The 21,493-nt window shown below is 44.3% G+C and overlaps 1 protein-coding gene across 3 annotated transcripts in view; it reads left to right on the top strand.

Moving 5' to 3' along the window:
• The window catches only part of DLEU7 (deleted in lymphocytic leukemia 7), a 42,062-nt gene extending 22,189 nt beyond the window's left edge, over positions 1-19,873 (top strand). Inside the window, exons 1-3 of one of the 3 annotated variants that reach the window (XM_069758875.1) lie at positions 8,067-8,217; positions 13,011-13,390; positions 17,888-19,873. In XM_069758875.1, the coding sequence (XP_069614976.1) occupies positions 8,151-8,217; positions 13,011-13,390; positions 17,888-18,094 (654 nt within the window). In that variant the 5' untranslated portion in view covers positions 8,067-8,150 and the 3' untranslated portion in view covers positions 18,095-19,873. Of the gene's footprint in view, positions 1-8,066; positions 8,218-13,010; positions 13,391-17,887 lie in introns of those variants that run through there. The other 2 variants (XM_069758878.1, XM_069758876.1) reach the window with 2 other exon arrangements.
• The last annotated feature ends 1,620 nt before the right edge of the window (positions 19,874-21,493 follow it).

Genomic DNA, 21,493 nt, shown 5'->3' with positions numbered 1-21,493 from the left:
GCTAGATCGGTGTGTGTGACACCGATCTAGCGATCTAGCGATGCGATCCAGCGATGCGTTCGCTTGTAACCAGGGTAAACATCGGGTAACAAAGCGCAGGACCGCGCTTAGTTACCCGATGTTTACCCTGGTTACAAGCGTTAAACTAAAAAAAAACAAACAGCACATACTTACATTCTGGTGTCCGTCAGGTCCCTTGCAGTCTCTGCTTCCAGCACTGTGACTGCCGGCCGTAAAGTGAAAGCAGAGCACAGCGGCTGTGCTTTCACTTTCACTTTACGGCCGGCAGTCACAGTGCGGGAAGCAGAGACTGCAAGGGACCTGACGGACACCAGAATGTAAGTATGTGCTGTTTGTTTTTTTTTAGTTTAACGCTTGTAACCAGGGTAAACATCGGGTAACTAAGCGCGGTCCTGCGCTTAGTTACCCGATGTTTACCCTGGTTACCCAGGGACCTCGGCATCTTGGTCGCTGGAGAGCTGTCTGTGTGACAGCTCCCCAGCGACCACACTACGATTTACCTACGATCACGGCCAGGTCATATCGCTGGTCGTGATCGTAGGTAAATCGTATAGTGTGACGGTACCCTTATGTTAAGTTTACATACATTTCATTAGTATTTGGTACCATTGGCCTTAAGGTACCGTCACACTTAGCGATGCTGCAGCGATACCGACAACGATCCGGATCGCTGCAGCGTCGCTGTTTGGTCGCTGGAGAGCTGTCACACAGACCGCTCTCCAGCGACCAACGATGCCGGTAACCAGGGTAAACATCGGGTAACTAAGCGCAGGGCCGCGCTTAGTAACCCGATGTTTACCCTGGTTACCATCCTAAAAGTAAAAAAAACAAACACTACATACTTACCTACAGCCGTCTGTCCTCCAGCGCTGTGGTCTGCACTCCTCCTGTACTGTCTGTGTGAGCACAGCGGCCGGAAAGCAGAGCGGTGACGTCACCGCTCTGCTTTCCGGCTGACCGACGCTCACAGCCAGTACAGGAGGAGTGCAGAGCACAGCGCTGGAGGACAGACGGCTGTAGGTAAGTATGTAGTGTTTGTTTTTTTTACTTTTAGGATGGTAACCAGGGTAAACATCGGGTTACTAAGCGCGGCCCTGCGCTTAGTTACCCGATGTTTACCCTGGTTACCAGTGAAGACATCGCTGAATCGGTGTCACACACGCCGATTCAGCGATGTCTGCGGGGAGTCCAGCGACCAAATAAAGTTCTGGACTTTCTTCCCCGACCAGCGACAGCACAGCAGGGGCCTGATCGCTGCTGCCTGTCACACTGGACGATATCGCTAGCCAGGACGCTGCAACGTCACGGATCGCTAGCGATATCGTCTAGTGTGACGGTACCTTTAAACTGAATGACTTGGGTCAAACGTTTGGGATATCCTTCCACGAGCTTCTCACAATAGTTGGTCGGAAATTGGGCCCATTCCTCCTGACAAAAGTGGTGTAACTGATCCAGGTCTGTAGGTCGCCTTGCTCGCACCTGCCTTTTCAGCTTTTCCCATAAATTTTCAATAGGATTAAGATCAGGGCTTTGTGATGGCCATTCCAAAACATTGACTTTGTTATCCTTAAGCCACTTTGTTACCATTTTAGTAGTATGCTTCGGGTCCTTGTCCATTTGGAAGACCCATTTCCGCCCAAGCTTTAAGGTACTGTCACACTAGACGATATCGCTAGCGATCCGTGACGTTGCAGCGTCCTCGCTAGCGATATCGTCCAGTGTGACAGGCAGCAGCGATCAGGCCCCTGCTGTGCTGTCGGGGAAGAAAGTCCAGAACTTTATTTTGTCGCTGGACTCCCCGCAGACATCGCTGAATCGGCGTGTGTGACACCGATTCAGCGATGTCTTCGCTGGTAACCAGGGTAAACATCGGGTTACTAAGCGCAGGGCCGCGCTTAGTAACCCGATGTTTACCCTGGTTACCATCCTAAAAGTAAAAAAACAAACGCTACATACTTACCTACCGCTGTCTGTCCTCGGCGCTCTGCTTCTCTGGTCTGGCTGTGAGCACAGCGGCCGGAAAGCAGAGCGGTGACGTCACCGCTCTGCTTTCCGGCTGCCCGGCGCTCACAGCCAGACCAGAGAAGCAGAGCGCCGAGGACAGACAGCGGTAGGTAAGTATGTAGCGTTTGTTTTTTTACTTTTAGGATGGTAACCAGGGTAAACATCGGGTTACTAAGCGCGGCCCTGCGCTTAGTTACCCGATGTTTACCCTGGTTACCGGGGACCTCGGGATCGTTGGTCGCTGGAGAGCTGTCTGTGTGACAGCTCTCCAGCGACCAAACAGCGACGCTGCAGCGATCCGGATCGTTGTCGGTATCGCTGCAGCGTCGCTAAGTGTGACGGTACCTTTAATTTCCTGGCTGATGTCTTGAGATGTTGCTTCATTATTGCCACATAATCTTCTTTTCTCATGATGCAAAAATAGTTCAGGAACCAAGATGGTCTGTGGAGGGATGTATACATATAATTAACAAATTAGGGAGGATCCCCGAAAAAACCCACTAGAAGAACATAAAATTTAACCATTAATTATGTTATTAAAATAAAGTATATACGAAGGGTATAAAAAGTTTTGTCCCTAACCTGCCTCTACTAATTACAAATATTTTGCACAGTGTGCCTGCTATTTTGTATTCATAGAGTGTTTAGCACCCAGGATGCTAATACGTATCAGGCAGAATAGGACAACAAATTTTAGCACCAGTGTCCCCCCAACATGTTTCACCTCGCTAGTGGAGTCATCAGGGGACGGGACAAAGGCTTAAAGTCTATGTCCTATCCCCTGATGACGTCGCTAGCGCTGTAAGAAATGTTGGTATGAATACAAAATATCAGGCACACCGCACAAAATAATTGCAGATAATAGAGGCAGATTAGGGACAAAACTTTTTATACCATTTGCTGATACTTTATTTTAATTACATAATTAAAATTTAAATTTTATGGTCTCCTAGTGGGGGTTTACTTTGGATTCTCCCCAATTTGTTAATTTCTCATGATGCCATCTATTTTGTGAAGTGCCCCAGTCCCTCCTTCAGCAAAGCAACCCCACAACATGATGCTGCCACCCCCGTGTTTCACAGATGGGATGGTGTTCTTAGGCTTCCAAGCTTCTCCCTCTTTCCCCCAAACGTAGCAGTGGTCAATTTTAGTTTCATCAGACCACAGGACATCTCTCCAAAAATTAAGGTCTTTGTTCCTATGTGCATTTGCAAACATTAGTCTTTTTTATGTTTCTTTTGGAGTAATGGCTTATTCCTCACAAAGTGGACTTTCAGCCCATGTTGATACTGTACTTGTTTCACAGCGGATATTGACACAATCTTACCAGCTTCCACCATCATCTTCACGATGTCTTTTGCTTTTGTCCTTGGGTTGATATGCACATGTCGGACCAAAGTACATTAATCTCTGGGACACAGAACCCGGCTCCTTCCTGAGCGGTATTGGTTGAACATTCCCATCTTGTTTGTAGTTGTGTATAATTGTTTTTACAGATGAACGAGGGACCTTCAGGTATCTTGAAATTGTTCCCAAGGATGAACCAGACTTGTGCAAGTCCACGATTCTCTTCCTGATATCTTGGCTGATTTATTGAAACTTTCCCATGATGCTACACAAAGAAGCAGTGTGTTTCAGGTGTGCATTAAAATACATCCACAGGTGTGTCTCTAATTAGCTCAGATGTTGCCAAAAAACTTATCAGAAACTTCCAAACCCATGACATCATCATATGGGCAGTCCAGAATTGTTTAAAGGCATAGTATTCTTGGTATATGTTAACTTTTGACTTTGCAGTAAGTAACCTTAAATCATTCTCTCTCTCATTTTATTTAATATGGCAAATATTAATAATTATGGTAATCCTAATTGACCTAAAACTGGAAAGGTTTATTCTGATTTCATGTCAGATATTGAGAAAAATATGCATATTTGGCTTTTTATATAGTGTATGTAAACTTTCGCGTACCTACATTGGCTATTCCTGCCTGCCACATGAATTGCCTGTGCAGTCCCACAGTGCCCCCGGGATTCGTTACCTTCCCTTTTTCGCGGTTTCATGTCCATCGTCCCCTGTACACCAGAGGATAAGACACTCCTCCTAGTACCTATACTGAGTCCTGAGCTCCGGACATTGCAGAAATGGATTATTGTAAGGCCTCCTATTGCCATGAACAATAGGTACATGCTGGCCCTAGCCACCCATTGCACTTGAACTTGACCTTGGTTACTGCAGCTCCCTTTCTGACTGTCGATCAAGAAGTGCCTGGTTTTCACTCACATTCTCCCCTCTCACTGTGGGCTGGTCCCAAACATTAACTGGTTCTTATTGTATACCTGCAGGTAACTACAGTTACTAGCCCATAACAGTATATACTAAGCCTATTGTCCTTATCTTATGTCCTAGATCCTAATCAATATCTTTACCATATGCTGTTCAGTACCATATTACAGTCTAGTCTATTCACTATATTCACTGTAACTGCAGTACCTAGTTCACATTTCACATAACACATATGTATAAAGCGCATGACATTACATATATGACACAATTGGTGTCTTCAGGTATAGGAATGTGACAGTACAGTCCACCACTCTTACATGTCTGATGAAGGGTCTTCACCCGAAACGTTAATGTAAATACTGTACTTACCGTGGTGTAACCACTGGATATGAAATACAATAAATTCTATTTGAAGCATGTCCATGTGCCTTTAGGTGTTCAGCTCCTTCACCCTGTCTACCATTGGTCTACAGGAGCTCAATGGTTGGTTCCAGATTAACTAGCACCCTTCTTAAGCTAGCTCTATTCAACTGGGTGTGCCATCTACCTGTTTAATTACTACATATTATATACATATTCTCATTATAGAGCACTTCCAAAACTTCATGTTGTGTGTACCATATGTACAGCATGTATGAAATGTGCTCACTAGGAAATATATGGCTATTGAGAATGTGTTCCCCACTGATGGCCTTTTATTTTGTATTCTCTGTCCGAATAACGGCATTTTTCTGTGGTAGATCCAGTCAGTTTGGCTGTAATTTTCATACAGTGCTTATTTGGTGGCACCTTTCAGTTGATTTAATATCACTAACTTAGCTATGACTTTTTACATCTGCTGTACAAATCACAAGAACATAAGCTTTGCTTCTGCTTACACCCAAACTTCTCCCATAATCATCTTATATTATAGATGATCCAAAAGTATTGCAGGACCCTGCTCTGGCAGCCAAGTTTCATAGTTTTTAAAAGGATTGTTCACTACTTGGACATCCCCGTCTCAATCCGTCAGAGCTACGGCTGAACACTCACTTCGACTTGATATCTGATATGTCCAAAAGCGAGAAGAGTGAAGCCAATGCTGATTGGGCAAAGAGCTCACGAGACATAACAATGTGACATGAGCGCCGGAAGAGCAAGTGCTGACACCACACCGAGGTGAGTATAAGTGTTGTTATTTTACAGGGGGCAAACATGCTAATTGAGATGGGGTTGCCTGAATAGTCCATGGAGTTCAACCTATAACCTAGCATGTTGATCCAGATGGAAGCAAAACCCCATGGGGCAGAGGCTAGTAGCACCATATTAGAGGAAAAATTCCTTCCCAACTCCACATTTGTAATCAGACTATTATTATTATTTAACGGCCTTTGGCTCGTTCTCGAGTCATGGAGACCTGATGGATGAACGTTCTGTAGGAAGATCGATCTTGTGCAAGCCTAGATAGGTTCACCAAAGTCTTCTCGGCTGTTACCTTGATAGTATCAAGCCATCGAGATGTTGGTCTTCATCTTCACCTTGTTCTTTCTATTCTTCCGACCATGATGTCCTTCTCCAGTGATTGCGCTCTTCATGTGATGTGTCCATAGTAGGCAAGTTGTAGCTTGATGATCTTTGCTTTGAGTGACATGTCTGTCTTCATTTGTTTGTTCTTCTTGTCATCCATGGTATGGATAACATCCTTCTCCAGCACCTCATTTCAAAGGTGTTGATTCTTCTTCTGTCTTTTTTATCATCCAGGTTTTGCAACCTAATTTTACCATAGATAAGACCAAAGTACTGTATGTACAGGCCATGTCTTCATCCCCAGTGAAATTTTCCTCAATTTGAAGACCTTGCCCAGTGACTTGTTGTTTTGCCCATAGCTATTCTCCTATTGACTTCCGGTCTTGTTGCTGCATCTTGAGTTGTCATCGATCCAAGTAGGTTTAAGTCCTTTACAACTTCCAGTTTTTTTGCTGTCCATCTCAAATGTGTCCTGGTCGTACCTGGCAGTAGTCAACATATTTGTCATCTTTGTGTTGAGTAGCAGTCCCATGTTTGAGCTTTTCATCTTGACTAGTTCCCTGGATCAACATCCCATCACAGAATCTAGTACCCATAACCTGTATTATATTTTTCAAAAAAGGCATCCAGGTTCTTGAACAAGTTGATAGTTTGAGGCTGCCAGACCAGAACCTTACGAACCTCCCTCCTGTCGGCATCCCTGGCGCTTCTTCTGAACGGTACGGCTTGATGTTAGGATGTTATTAATGCACAGAGGTGCTGGGGATTTCAGGAGATGGGAAAAGTTTCACAGGGCTCTAGACCAGCGACCACGGATCATCGCCATGGCTGTTGTACCAAGGTCCTGCAAATCTTTTTTTTAACTATTTCTCTCCCTATTCAAAGATTGTGAGATTACAATTGTTACCCATTAAAAACAGGCAGTGAAATGTTTCACAAAAAGAATCCGCTGTGATCCCTTACTGTGCTATTTGTATACTCTCTTTTCCTCCCCTGCCCAGGAGTTGCGGTATGATCAGACCATGTTCCCGTACGGTCAGACACAGCCATTACACAGTACACAGCAGGGACACATTTATAAGATTATCTCAGCACAGTTACCTTCACACATAACGATTTCGTTAACGATATCGTTGCAACGTCACGCTTTTTGTGACTTAGCAACGATCCCGCTAATGATCTCGTTATGTGTGACAACAACCAACAATCATTCCACTGCTGGGAGGTCGTTGGGGAATGATCAGGACCTTTTTTTCGTCGCTGATCACCCGAAGTCATCGCTGGATCGGCGTGTGTGACGCCGATCCAGCAATGTGTTCACTTGTAACCAGGGTAAATATCGGGTTACTAAGCGCAGGGCCGCGCTTAGTAACCCGATATTTACCCTAGTTACCATTGTAAAAGTTAAAAAAAAACACTACATACTCACATTCCGATGTCTGTCACGTCCCCCGCCGTCAGCTTCCCGCACTGACTGTCAGCGCCGGCCGAAAAGCAGAGCACAGTGGTGACGTCACCACTGTGCTCTGCTTTACGGCCGGCGCTGACACAGTCAGTGCGGGAATCTGATGGCGGGGGACGTGACAGACATCAGAATGTGAGTATGTAGTGTTTTTTTTTTTTAACTTTTACAATGGTAACCAGGGTAAATATCGGGTTACTAAGCGCGGCCCTGCACTTAGTGACCCGATGTTTACCCTGGTTACCCGGGGACTTCGGCATAGTTGAAGACAGTTTCAACGATGCCGAAGTCGTTCCCCTGATCGTTGGTCGCTGGAGAGAGCTGTCTGTGTGACAGCTCCCCAGCGACCACACAACGACTTACCAACGATCACGGCCAGGTCGTATCGCTGGTCCTGATAGTTGGTAAGTCGTTTAGTGTAACGGTACCTGAACATTTTATTTAAACACATCCAATTGTGGAACTTATTATTATTCCAAGATCTATTGATTAAAACAAACTTTTGTGTGTGGGAAAACCCCTTTAAGTGAATAATGCAGCTACTGGGTAATCACCGCAATGAACAGGGTGATCTACCATGAGCAGTAATATGGTCAGCCAATTACATGATCCAGTGAGTTAGTAATTTTTACAAAGGCCAGTTAACCAGTCGGTACAAACACTGTTTGATGAGGTTGTAGTTTGTCTCAGGAGTACTCCCTTGCTTACACTCCCTTCACGTTTTAGTGATGAATCTTATGGAGCACGAGTTCATTACCGTACTCCCCGAACCAGTTGTGTTACCTTCTTCTGTTTACGCTGCGCCTTCCCGATAAAACAGAATATAATTATCTGAGCTGAGTAACAGCCATATGATAATCCTGTGCCATTCAGATGTCGGAAGACAAGACGGCAACACTGGGATGTGATGACCCTCATTCTACAGCGATGGTAATATGTGGTAAGAGAATCTACTGCCAATCCGTACAGTTTGCTCTGCAATAGAGAATTCTGCCCAGGTGGATGGATGGAAGACTGACACATACTGTATGCCACCGTATAGTCAGATATTACAACAGTCTATAATAAAAAGCATAAAACTGTATAGCAAGTGGCACTGGGTTCCTCTGCATACAAATTTTGGTGTTTTGATATCTATTTTTTAGTTTCTACTTTTGCCTTATTGAGTAAATATTGTATTTATTTATTAGTTAGAAAAATTATGCACGTGGCAAAATAATATCCTTTTTCTTTTCTTTTTACATTTTGCTCATTATTTTTGGACAAAAGGGACTATTTAAACTTTTAGATAGTTCTTATAAATTTTTAAATGTTGTTGTTTTTTTGTTTTTTTTTGTATTAATCCCCTGCTTAGGGGAACTTTAACCTGTGACCTCTTGATCGCCTATTCAGCGCAATGCTGTGTATCGTGAAACTGACGGTCTCCTATAAAGCTCGGTCACAGACTGTGCTTCGACGTGGCAACCAATCGCCTCCCTGCGCAACATGATCGCCTATGGCTGTTAAGTGACTCCTGCCATTTAAAGCTTTTTAAATGCTGTTATACTTGAGAGGGTAAACTGTCACGTTTGGAGCTAGCTGTCTGCAGATCTAGTTGATTTTGGAATATTATGGATTATGAGCAAATGCAAAATCTATTGGCTGGAGAACAAATATCTAATGACTTAGGCCAACTTCCCTCCGGGCCAGAGTCACACTAGCGTATAGCATCCGATGCAAGAGATGCTAATGACATGAGGCTCCTGCTCTGTGAGTGTGAGCCGAGTGTCAGAGCTCTGTTCTCCGATCCGCTTGCACGAGAGAATCGGAGCACAGGTGCAGAGGAGACAGAGAAATTAATTTCTCCCTCTCCTCCGTTGCTGGCGTCCACGAGAATTGCACTGCACTCAGGTGACATCCGAGTGTTTTACATGCATCCATAGACTTGTATAGGTGTGTACGATCCGATTCTCACAACAATTTGGAGCATGCTGCGATTGTTTTTGCACGCCAAATCAGCATGAGAAAATAATCGCAGATGTGAGCTGCCCAATAATATAACACTTGGCCGAGTGCAATCCGATTTTTTTAATCAGACTGCACTCGTCCGATTTATTGACTGGTGTGAACAAGCCCTTACCCTGACTATACTATATGTTATTAATGGTCCTTATACAGCTCAGTAAATGAGGACTGATAACCTTGCTATTTGGATGATCTGCCCATATTTTCCATCAAGGATGAGGGCTTCATACCACATTAGTTTGTGATTGTTCATTCAAAACCGTGTACATCACTGTGGGCAGCGCATGCACATGGACGAACGATGATTTTTAATGCATCATATAAAAAGCTATTACAGAAGAAGAAAGAAGGAATAAACATTAGTTGTTTGATGTCTGGACTTGTGGGGAATCATTGATAGGGGAATGAATGTCATACGATCTGCCGATGTGCCGTGTCAAAGGCTTATACTAAAATGTGTTCATCTGCTCTCCAATTTCCATGTAATTCATTCATAAAGCACAACTACTAATGGATATTACTCAAAGAGGTAATGTGTGGAAACAACACTGTACAGCCCCTCACATACTTTAGATAGCTGCCGGCTGAACTACAGCTCTCTCCCCGGACTCCCCCATACACGGGAGCGCACATTGCCAAGCACTCCGGTGCTCTCTAGTAGAGAGCCTCTGATGGACATGTCTGGAGGTGGCTTATCTCCATCTTGTAGATGTGTGGGAATCTTTTCAGGAAGAAGACGCTTCAGGACATTCCAAGGTCTTTGCCCTGAGGCTTCTTTTTGGGTGTCTTGTTTGTGATGGCTTTGGCTTTTTTTTTATAAAGAGTGGTCAGGTCACTTTTAACCGCTTTGCATCTTTGGAAACCTAAAGCCTTAACATATGAATAGTAAGTCGTCTTTACATTACTATACATATGTTCACTCTTTTTACTGTTTATTTAGCATTTTCTCAGGCGGGTTAGTTAGTGTACCCACCTGAAAAACACGCCGTGTGCACATACATTAAGGAGCAAAATCCCAACTCCCAGTCCTAAATCAAACATCACACATCTTTATTTCCATTAACATTAATGGGGAAGAATCGGGGTCCCCCCATATACATTAGATGGTGGGTCAAACCTATTGATATTGGCAGGTTTGACCAACGTCAGTCTAAGGAATATGGAGCCTTAAGAATTCCAATATGTGTGGGTGTAAACCTCCATGGAATTAACTCCTATGCTCAGGGTACTGAGAAAATAGGAAAAAATATAAAAGCAGCACTCCATCTATTGTCAAGGTGATTTCATTGCATCCAAGCCATGGGGGCACAACTGCAATGTTTATGGCTCTTTTAAAAGGAACCTGTCACCTCCAAAATCGAAGGTGAGCTAAGCCCACCGGCATCAGGGGCTTATCTACAGCTTTCTGTAATGCTGTAGGTAAGCCCCTGATGTAACCTGAAAGATGATAAAAAGAGGTTAGATTATACTCACCCAGAGGAGGTCCGATCCGACGGGCGTAGTGGTCCGATCTGAAGGGCGTCGCGGTCCAGAGCAAAGTACTGTAGTGCGCAGGCTCTGGGCCTCTCTGACCTTTCCCGGCACCTGCGCACTGCAGTACTTTGCTCTGCCCTCAACAGGGCAGACAAAGTACGCCTGCACCGGAGCCACAGCGGCGTGAAGACAAGAAGAGGACGTCATCGTAAGAAGATGGGAGGCCCCGGACCGGACCGCGACACCCATCGGACCGGACCGCGACACCCATTGGACCGGACCACAGCGGGACCACCCCTGGGTGAGTATAATCTAACCTTTTTCTCATCTTTTAGGATACATCAGGGGCTTATCTACAGCATTCCAGAATGCTGTAGATAAGCCCCTGATGCCGGTGGGCTTAGCTCACCTTCTATTTTGGGGGTGACAGGTTCCCTTTAAAAGAGCTGAAATTTTGCTGTTTTGTCTTACATTATTTGGATGCAATAAAATCATCTTGAGAATGGATTTTTTTGATGTGTGGCTTTCATAATTTTTTTTTATATTAACCCCTTTAAAACCTGACATATAGGTGTGTCATAGGTCAGGTCCTCCTGTTTGATGCGGGCTCCAGCGCTGAGCCCACATGTTTTCCAGCACATGACAGCTGATTGCATCAGATGAAATGTGCCCCTAACAGCCGCGAGTGGAATCGTGATCCACCTAAGGCTGTTAACATGTTAAATGTCGCTGGCAATCTCCAACAGCGGCATTTAACATAGCCGCTCAGGAAGCGCGTCATAAACCCACCCATTGACGCCCCTGTCACATGATCGCGGGGTGCCGATGGGTTGGCATGACAACTGGGGTTCTGCAGGAGACCGTTGTGTTTGTCATTGCCACTCTGCTATGAGTGCCTGCTCTGCTATGTGTAGCACAAGTGATCAGAAAATCACATCTTCAAGTTTCCTATGGAGACTATTGAAGCAAATAAAAGTGTGAAATTAATGGTTTAAAAAAAATGTAAAAAATATAAAAGTTCAAATCACCCCCTTTTGCCCCATTAAAAAAATAATTAAAAAATACGCATATTTGGTATCGTCACATTCAGAAATACCCGATTGATCAAAATATTTAAAGAATTAATCCAATCGGTAAACAGCATAATGATGAAAAAAAATCAAAATCCCAGAATTAAATTTTTTGGGTCACCGCAACATTGCAATAAAATACAATACCAAGCAATGAAAACATCGTATCTACCCCCAAATGGTATAAATAAAAACGTCAGCTCAGTGTTCAAAAAATAAGCTCTCACCCAGCCCCAAATCCCGAAAAATGGAGACGCTACTGGTCTCATAAAATGGCGCCATTTTTATTGCTTTTACAAACGTTGGATTTTTTTTTCCGCAACTTAAATAAAAAAAGAACCTAGACATGTTTGGTGTTTACAAACTCGTAAGGACCTGTAGAATCATAATGGCAGGTCAGTTTTAGCATTTCGTAAACATGGTAAAAAAAAAAAAAACAGTTGTAAAATTGCACTTTTTTTCAATTTCATCACACTTAGAATTTAAAAAAAAATTATGGCTCTGGGAAGAAGGGGAGTAAAAACCGAAAATCTCAAGGTGGTGAAGGGGTTAATTGATATTAATTGATTAGGTCCAGACAAGGTTGCCAACTTGATTTTTTTATTTTTTTCAGGACAGGTTTTCACAATTATAAGTGCTCTGTGTCCACAGCCCATAATTCTGATATGAAGGCATCAGCTGCATTCACAGCAAACTGTAAAGTTTCTTCAGCTTCAAAAAAAATCTGGGACACTTAAAAAATGTTCTATGGATAGGACAAAAAGGTCTCCTATTTTTAACAGACTGTTCTGGAATTTCTGGGTCCAGAATATCGCATCTACATCAGCAGCTTTGTGCCTCAGTGACAGGGACATGTGGCCATGAAATGACTCTACCGTGTGATCACGTGGTCAAGGATCAGTTGCTCTTCAGACTCATGACTTGTGCTAAGTACAGCAACTTCCCTGTGAATATGCGGAGTCAGATAAGATAGCTCTGGTTCCTGAAATATAATATTTTGCCGACTTAATATGATGAAACAGTGGTGCGCTGTCTGTCTACTAAAGAGTAGCATCCTACCCTGACCGTGAGATAGAACAAAGGTCACCCAGTGTGTCAGGTTACAAAATGCAAGTGTGGACCTCATGCTGAGGTGTTGGAATAAAGTCAGACCTCCCTCATTTCTCTTGTCTTTTCCATTCTGCAGCTGAGGAGCAGACACAGTGGACAATGCCAGGACCAGCACTAGTGAGAGATGTCCTCACCCACCAAGCCAAGGCTGTTGCCACACTGATCATCCTCCTGGAGGACAGGGGCATAAGGTGCAGTGACATATACCAGGTGGAGGGGGAATCAGGCAGCAGCCTGTGCTACACCAGACCCCCTGCTACACTGACTGATCTGGAGCTGGAATCAGAGGGGTCAGATACTGCATCATCCTCTTCTACCAGATCACTTACGCTGGCACAAAAGGCTTCCAGGAACCGTCTTTCCAGAGTCGCACAGTCAACTTTATCACTACTAGTGGTGGAAGAAAATATTCTGGACCACTTGTCTTTGGACCATGAATTTACTATGCAACTAAAAGTGAGTACTGATCACATATGCTAAAAAATGAGGGGTGTTATTGCAAATAGTATCTGGAAAATATCAATGAGTGATTAACGGGGTACTCTCATTCTCCACGTTTCCATATTTTGATACATGGGGTCCAGCCAGCAGTTTTCCAGTGTACCTTACAGTCTGGGGAACAAACTGTTTCATATAGAAAGAGCCGCAACCTTTGGCTGACCACAGCTGGTCCAGATTTTTGCCAGATGTAGCATTCATTGTCTAGACATTTCTACTAAGGGTATGTTCCCACGGTCAATAACCGGCAGCGCTTTGGACGCTGCACATGTACACTCCATCCAAAGCGCTGCTGGCTTTTGAACGCAGGTGATTCCGCATATGTTCATTGAACCATGTGGAATCACCGCGTCCAATACATTGGACGGGTGAATTTAGCTTATGGAGACTAAGCGTCTCCGCAAGATAAATTGACATGCTGCAGTCTGGAAAGACGTGCCGCATGTCCGTCTCAGCAGGGAAGCCATGGGTGCCGGTTCACGAATAGTGGAGATGGGATTTCTTGAAATGCCATCCACTATGCTGTAACATCTGCCCGCTGCGGATGTCCACAGCATCCAACCCCCAGCGTTTACTGACCATGGGAACATACCCTTAGATGTTACAGAGATGCTCTCCATTTTGATTCCTAGAGGGAGGCCTGAGCAAAGCACCCCCCATCTATTATCAAATACCCCTTATAAGACAACCCCCTTTGTGTATGACCTCCTTTAAGGGAAACTATGCTTTACAGCTTGCTTGCAAAAATATTTTATCAGACTTTTCTCTGTAGGTGTAGACATGATGTGGTTGTACACCAGGGCAGCTTGAAAGGGTTGCATTAAGGTACCGTCACACTGGACGATATCGCTAGCGATCCATGACGTTGCAGCGTCCTGGATAGCGATATCGTCCTGTGTGACACGCAGCAGCGATCAGGATCCTGCTGTGATATCGCTGGTCGGGGCAGAAAGGCCAGGACTTTATTTCGTCGCTGGCTCTCCCGCTGACATCGCTGAATCGGCGTGTGTGACGCCGATTCAGCGATGTCTTCGCTGGTAACCAGGGTAAACATCGGGTTACTAAGCGCAGGGCCGTGCTTAGTAACCCGATGTTTACCCTGGTTACCATGGTTAAAGTAAAAAAAACAACCACTACATACTTACCTTCAGCTGTCTGTCCCCGGTGCTCAGCTTCTCTGCTCTGGCTGTGAGTGCCGGGCAGCCGGAAAGCAGAGCGGTGATGTCACCGCTCTGCTTTCCGGCCGCTGTGCTCACAGTCAGTACAGGAAAGCACAGCACCGGGGACAGACAGCGGTAGGTAAGTGTGTAGTGGTTGTTTTTTTTACTTTAACGATGGTAACCAGGGTAAACATCGAGTTACTAAGCGCGGCCCTGCGCTTAGTAACCCGATGTTTACCCTGGTTACCGGCATCGTTGGTCGCTGGAGAGCTGTCTGTGTGACAGCTCTCCAGCGACCAAACAGCGACGCTGCAGCGATCCGGATCGTTGTCGGTATCGCTGCAGCGTCGCTTAGTGTGACGGTACCTTTACTCTGTGGCTTCCTTAATTCTTATCAGCAGGTGCAAGACTTAAGGCCCCGTCACACATAGCGACGCTTAAGCGATCCCGACAACAATACGACCTGTCAGGGATCGTTGCTGCGTCGCTATATGGTCGCTGGTGAGATGTCAAACAGTGAGATCTCACCAAGGACGCAGCAGCGATGCGGCGACCTGTAGCGACCTGTAACGACCTGTACAACGATGCTATTTCATGATGATTCAATGGGACGTCCTGTAAACGAGGTCGTTGGTAAGGTGTCAAACACAGCGATGTGTGCTACCCAGCGGGACCTCAACGATCAAAAAACGGTCCAGGCCATTCCGACACGACCAGCGATCTCACAGCAGGGGCCTGGTCACTGGTACGTGTCACACATAGCGAGATCGCTACTGAGGTCGCTGTTGCGTCACAAAACTTGTGACTCAGCAGCGATCTCGCTAGCGATCTCGCTATGTGTGACGGGGGCTTTATTTTGCATTTCCACTGAAAGACTCATGACTTGGCATTCCTGAGAACATTCATTTATGATAATCTTACAGTGTAAATAGGCTGACGATTGTCTGATGTTGTTCGCCTGGTGAAATGAGCTATTGGGCTTCACAAAAGATCATCATTTTCAGCAGCACATCTCCTCGTGAAACCTGGACATGTGCTCCTGAGATCAATGGCAGCTTATGTAATCTCACTAGAAACTCTACTGGATCTGTGTAATGATAACTGGAATTTCTGATTTCTGCATGGTGTAGCTAATTAGGCCACACATCTTGCCAAACAAGTCTGGCTTCTTTTCTCTATAGTGACGAATAGTCATGGTGGTGCATCCTATAAAAAGTGTCTTGACCAATTTGGTGCAAATTTAATACGTGCCATTTTCTTCATAAGAGTCTTAAGCTGACTATGCACTTTAGGCCGGGGTCACACTAGACCGTAATACGGCCAAGTGCAATGCGATAAAAAATCGCATTGCACTCGGACCAATGTTAAGCTATGGGGCAGCTCCCACCAGCCGACTTTTTGTCGGCCGTTTTCCTCGGTCCGAGACAATCGCAGCATGCTGCGATTGTCTCGGACCGAGGAAAACTCTCGGCTCACTCGCACCCATATAAGCCTATGGGTGCGAGTGAGACAGCGCACACCACTCGGATATCATCCGAGTGATGTGCGCTATAAGCGGACCCCAGCAATGGAGGAGATGGAGAAATTCATTTCTCCGCCTCCTCCGCAGCTGTGCTCCGATCCTCCCTGTGCGAGAGAATCAGAGCACAGACGCATGACACTCGGCTCCTGCTCTGCTGCGAGCGGGAGCCGAGGGTCATTAGCATATCGCATCCGATGATCTCGCATCGGATGCAATACGCTAGTGTGACCCCGGCCTTAGACCCATACTGGTCATTGTTCTCTCCCGATTCCCCCAGACCCTTTCATCTAATTGAGAGAACCGCTGCAAAATTCAGCTTTCGGCAGCTTACTTTTCCACAGAACAAAAGGATTGGGTGCTAATTTTCAACTGTCCTATCCTTATTTCCCCCAACATAATCTTTCAGGAGGCCCCATAAATATTAGATGGTTGGTCAATCCCTCTGAAATTGGAGGGTTCTGATGACTTTGTACTAATATGAATGGTGAAATTAATACTAATAGACTAATGTTAGACAAACACTCCAATTTTGGGTTTAGCTGACAGCACTTTAACGTGTTTGGTGGTCCCTGGACAATTTATTGTTGGGGGAGATTTTGATCAGACATGTCCAATATTGGACTGCCGATCATGTTGTCTCCTGGAGATAAGCTGCTGCCAGAGATATATGGCGACGGCTCTATCATAGAGAGCACAGGAACGCTCAGCCAAATGAGTCCTCCTGTGTATGGATTTAACCAGTTGGGATGGCTGACAAATGAACGATCGGCCAAACCAGTTCATCCGACAGCCATCTAATGTGTATGGCAGGCTTGATTCTGCGACCTGTGTAGCATACAAAGACTGGAGCTGTAGTTTAAAGGGGTAGTCTCACAATCATAACCATGCCTTGTTTTTAATAGGTTGGGTAGATACTGGCCTCTTGGTAAAACATGGGACTCTGGGGTAGCATTGTAATAGTTACTTATCCCATAACACAGTGAGTGAAGACTGGACACTTCAGCAGCAGAAAAAGGAGACTGGGACTTTGTTCCCAGGATTAACAAGGCTTCCAGCAGACAGACCCCTACTGATCAGCCTTATCTATATCGCTAAAAGTCTGTTATGGTGAAAAAAACTCACCATGTCCAAATCTACATGATAACAAGAAGCTATTAGAAGCTGTGGCAGCACAAAGCTTATTTTGGATGAAATCGCCTCCCTTTCACATGTTGAGCACAGATTTTTTCCTACATAACAATGCTTTTGTTCATACACTGGGCGGAAGAACAAGTGATCACAGGGTCGGATCCCAACAGATCATGAATGATTGATGCCCTACATTGTTGGAATGGGTGGAATTGCATTTTCCTCTATTTGCTTCTTTTTTTTGGACTGGGCAATTCCTACAATAAAGCAGAGCAGAAGCACCTCTCTACAGAATATAGGCTGAGGAATCCGATTTTGGCTGTTGTCATATTGTTACAGCTCATAAATGAGGAATATTCAGTAGAAATGTAATTTGTGCCTATGTTAAATATGTAATTAAAGGGTTATTCTCATCTTTAGAAGTTATCTCCCAACGAGAACGGAGCGGTGGCTGGATATACACTTCACCGCCCCATTCGAGGGCCTGGAATAGCCAACCACCGTTCTCAAGCTCTTTGGAGGTCCCAGCGATGAACCCTCACCTATCAGTAGGATATATGGTCACTTCTAAAGATGGGAATAACCACTTACCGTAATAGTGAATCGTCCCTTTACCTAACATATGTCATTTCTCTTGCTCCCCAGGACAGCGTAGAGTTCAGGAACATCTGCACACATATGTCTCTCCAGACAGACGACCGCAAGTTTGATCAAGATCTGAACTTAGCTCAAGAATGTTTATCTACGATAATCACCAAAATGACCTGGAAAATGACTAACAAGCCTTGTGATTATTGTGAATCCGTCCGGGAGCAGCTAAAACTCCTCCTACAGAAACTCCAGGAGTGCTAAGACCTGAGGCCGCTGTGCTCCAGAAGGACTGTGATATTTTAATTTATTCACCATTATTACAGTATATTCTGCTGACAAAGCTGTGACATGGCCCATCGCTATCATCTCTGTTGGGGACTGCTAGTTCATGAAAGCGTTCTCCATTTTGCACAATGCCTACTTGACTGAAGAATTCCTTGATAATAAGCTGATCACAAAGTGTCCCCAGCTAGGACCACGGTGATCTTTTCTGGTGGCAAACCTTGCACTGTGTGTTTAGAGGGATTATCTAGACTTAAGCTTCAAGTCTGCAATCACTTTGTGTGATTCTCACATCGGGTGCCCTGCTTGCTGTGAGGAGTCCCTGGCCCCAGGATCGGAGATCACGTGACCACCAGTATTTGGTTTGCATACATGCGGTCACATGCTGACTAGAAGTGCTCCGGCTCAGTCAATGCAAGTACGTTGAGCAAGGCCGGACACAGTCTAGTCAGAATGTGGCGGGGAGTGTGCATATAGCATACTTGTGGTCACATAACCGCGCTCCTGGGGCCAGGGAATCCTCACAGCACGCAGGGCACACGATGTGAGGATTCACAAGTCTGCAGTCACATAAAGTGACTGCAGACTTGTAGCCTAAGAGCAGACAACCCCTTTAACTTCACTCCTTCACCATCACAGGAGCAAGGTGAATTTGGCACCAGCTTTCACATTACAAACTGCATATGCAGTATTATTACATAGCTATCTGAGCCCAAAGCAGTTTGTGTTGTGGAAGCTGGTAACAGATCCACTTTAAAGAAGACCCGATCACTTTTGCGAAAAAAAATGCAACAAGTAGCAGAAGATGGAGTTCTGAAACTTTTCTGAAATACACGTCATTAGCAAGCAGATGATTTCCTTTCACTATTACTGGGTTTTACTTCCATTTTACCAGAATGAGCACAAAATCTGGGGAAATTCTAGTTTCTGGAAGATACAAACTCTGCAGAAGGGGGGAGGGAGGGCATTAAAATGCTATACAGTATCTGATTGGCTGATCTGTCAGCAGGTTTGGCTATGTAAACAAAAAAGGGGCATATTGTAGGGGCAGAGAGCTTGATTTCAGCGATGAGTCACGTACTGGACTGCTTGGTGCAGTTTTGATAGAATCTCTGCTTTCTCTGCTGTAGATGTGTCAGTGGTCACTCTGTATATCCCTGCCCACTACACTGATTGGCAGCTTCTTATGTACACTGTCGGCAAGCTGCCAGTCAGTGGTGGGGGCGGGGTTTTACAGATTACCTGGACTGCCTGGCACGTGAGACCTAGTCCTTCAGTGATAATCTCCTGCTGATAAAACACTGATTGTATTGAAACCACAGCACACAGCCTAATAAGTGACACATCCCTGGAATCAAGGTCTCGGACCCCTGCATTATGCTGTCCTCAGATTAAATAGCAAAAACCTGCTGGAACATTCCCTGTACCCTCTTTCATATATCACGGTTCTGGCCAGTGGTGCTTTAGGAGCACATCGGCTGCCATTGTTTTCGGTAGAGCAGGTCCTGCCTACCCAGGATGACGAGCTCCCAAGAACGATAATCTTTTGTGAAAATCAAAAGATCATTTCACCCGATGAAACAAGCGTTTTGCTAGTTCATGGGGTTTAGGCTGCATGATAGTTGACAAAAAAGTACCGTATACCTACGGACGCTCGTTCAGGATGATCTTCCAGTGTAAATGGACCTTTACATCATACGCCTAAAAATCGTCTGCCAATCACATTGATTGTATAGAATAAAAAGTATTTAAAAGGTATCTGAAAGACAACTTCATTATAGAAACAGCTGGATTTGTTTTCATTGTTTCTGTCTCATTCTGTTGTTTTCCCCTCATTTCTTTCTTTTTTCTCTCTTCTTTTTCTCTTATCCTTCTTTTATTTTTTTGATGGCATGTTTTGTTTCATATTGCGTAATGTATTCTACTAAAGTTTAATAATAAAAAAAAGGAAATAAAAAGGTTTTACTTTATGGGGAACATGAGAATTGGATCTATAATAACAAATTAATAGTATGTGAATGGTCAACACAGACCAACATTGTCAGCTGTAGGATCGGGCTGATTGGTCAGAATCTGTATATAACCGAGCTTTATTTATGATGTTTTTATTTTGACATCTTGATTATTACGCTGCTATTTCCCCGTGAACCTTCTACCTTGTTAACCAGCAGCAACCGTGTAACATCTGTATTATCTGACTCACGCCATTGTTATGACGGTAATCACAACTTGTGGTCATGACACATATTTTTAGCAAAAAAATGTTCCATAATTGCATTGTCTGAGCCATACACAGCCTAAGTCAGCATTCAGATTGCCTTTTCTCATATATATGTTCTATCCCTGTTTTTCACGGATGGAACATGTACCCATTAAAGTCTATAGCAGGGGTGGGAGATTCATTTGACCGAAGGGCTACAAGTGAGACCATGACTGTTGTGGAGGCTGAAGTTAATCACGCTCAATAATAATTTTAACATATTAATTATAATTATTCATATTAATTGTACCACTTAATATTGACCAGAATTAAGTATGCTGACATCCCCCTATATACCATATGAGCCCGCACACAGCCCCCTATATACATTATGAGTCCTCTATATACTATATGAGCCCCAACATAGTCCCAGTATACAATATGAGCTCTCACATAGTCTCCTATATACAGTATGAACCCATACATTGACTCTTGTACGCAATGTGAGCCCCCACATTGACTCTCATATACAATGTGAGCCCCCACATAGTCTCTTATATACAATGTGAGCCCCCACATAGACTCCTAGGTTGAACTAGTTAGAAAAACGCTAAACAACCCATTCACTTACATTGGTAAATGTGTTGTCTGTTATCTGTTTTTCACATTGGAGTCACACTAGCGATTTTAAAATCGGTCCGATTTTGTTCCTGCAAAGTTGGATGAGTGTAATGCAAATGTCATGCGTTTTTTCACATGAGTACAATCCGATTTTTCACATCTTGTCTGGGAAGCTCCATGGGTATTACCCTCTTCCCAGGCTATAAACATCTGCCCTCAGGTGTCAGTTTTCCCTCTGCTATTTAAGAAAATTTTTACGGGAGCCCACGCCATTTTTTAAATCTTTTAATAACTAAACACATGTACAGTAAGCTGCACACACACTGTACTAATTGTATATGTCACTGACATATCTATATCTATCTATTCTATGTGTATATACTGTATGTAATCCATCTATTCTATCGGCTCCTTCTGTGATTTTACAGTACGTGCCTGCTGAATTGCTGGCTTTTTTTCTATCTATGTAATATATATACAGTGGGGCAAAAAAGTATTTAGTCAGTCAGCAATAGTGCAAGTTCCACCACTTAAAAAGATGAGAGGCGTCTGTAATT

The sequence above is a fragment of the Ranitomeya imitator genome, chromosome 3 (assembly GCF_032444005.1).
Source record: "Ranitomeya imitator isolate aRanImi1 chromosome 3, aRanImi1.pri, whole genome shotgun sequence".
Lineage (NCBI taxonomy): Eukaryota > Metazoa > Chordata > Amphibia > Anura > Dendrobatidae > Ranitomeya > Ranitomeya imitator.
Note: the sequence above shows the minus strand (reverse complement) of the source record. Positions and strands in the feature narration are given on the sequence as shown.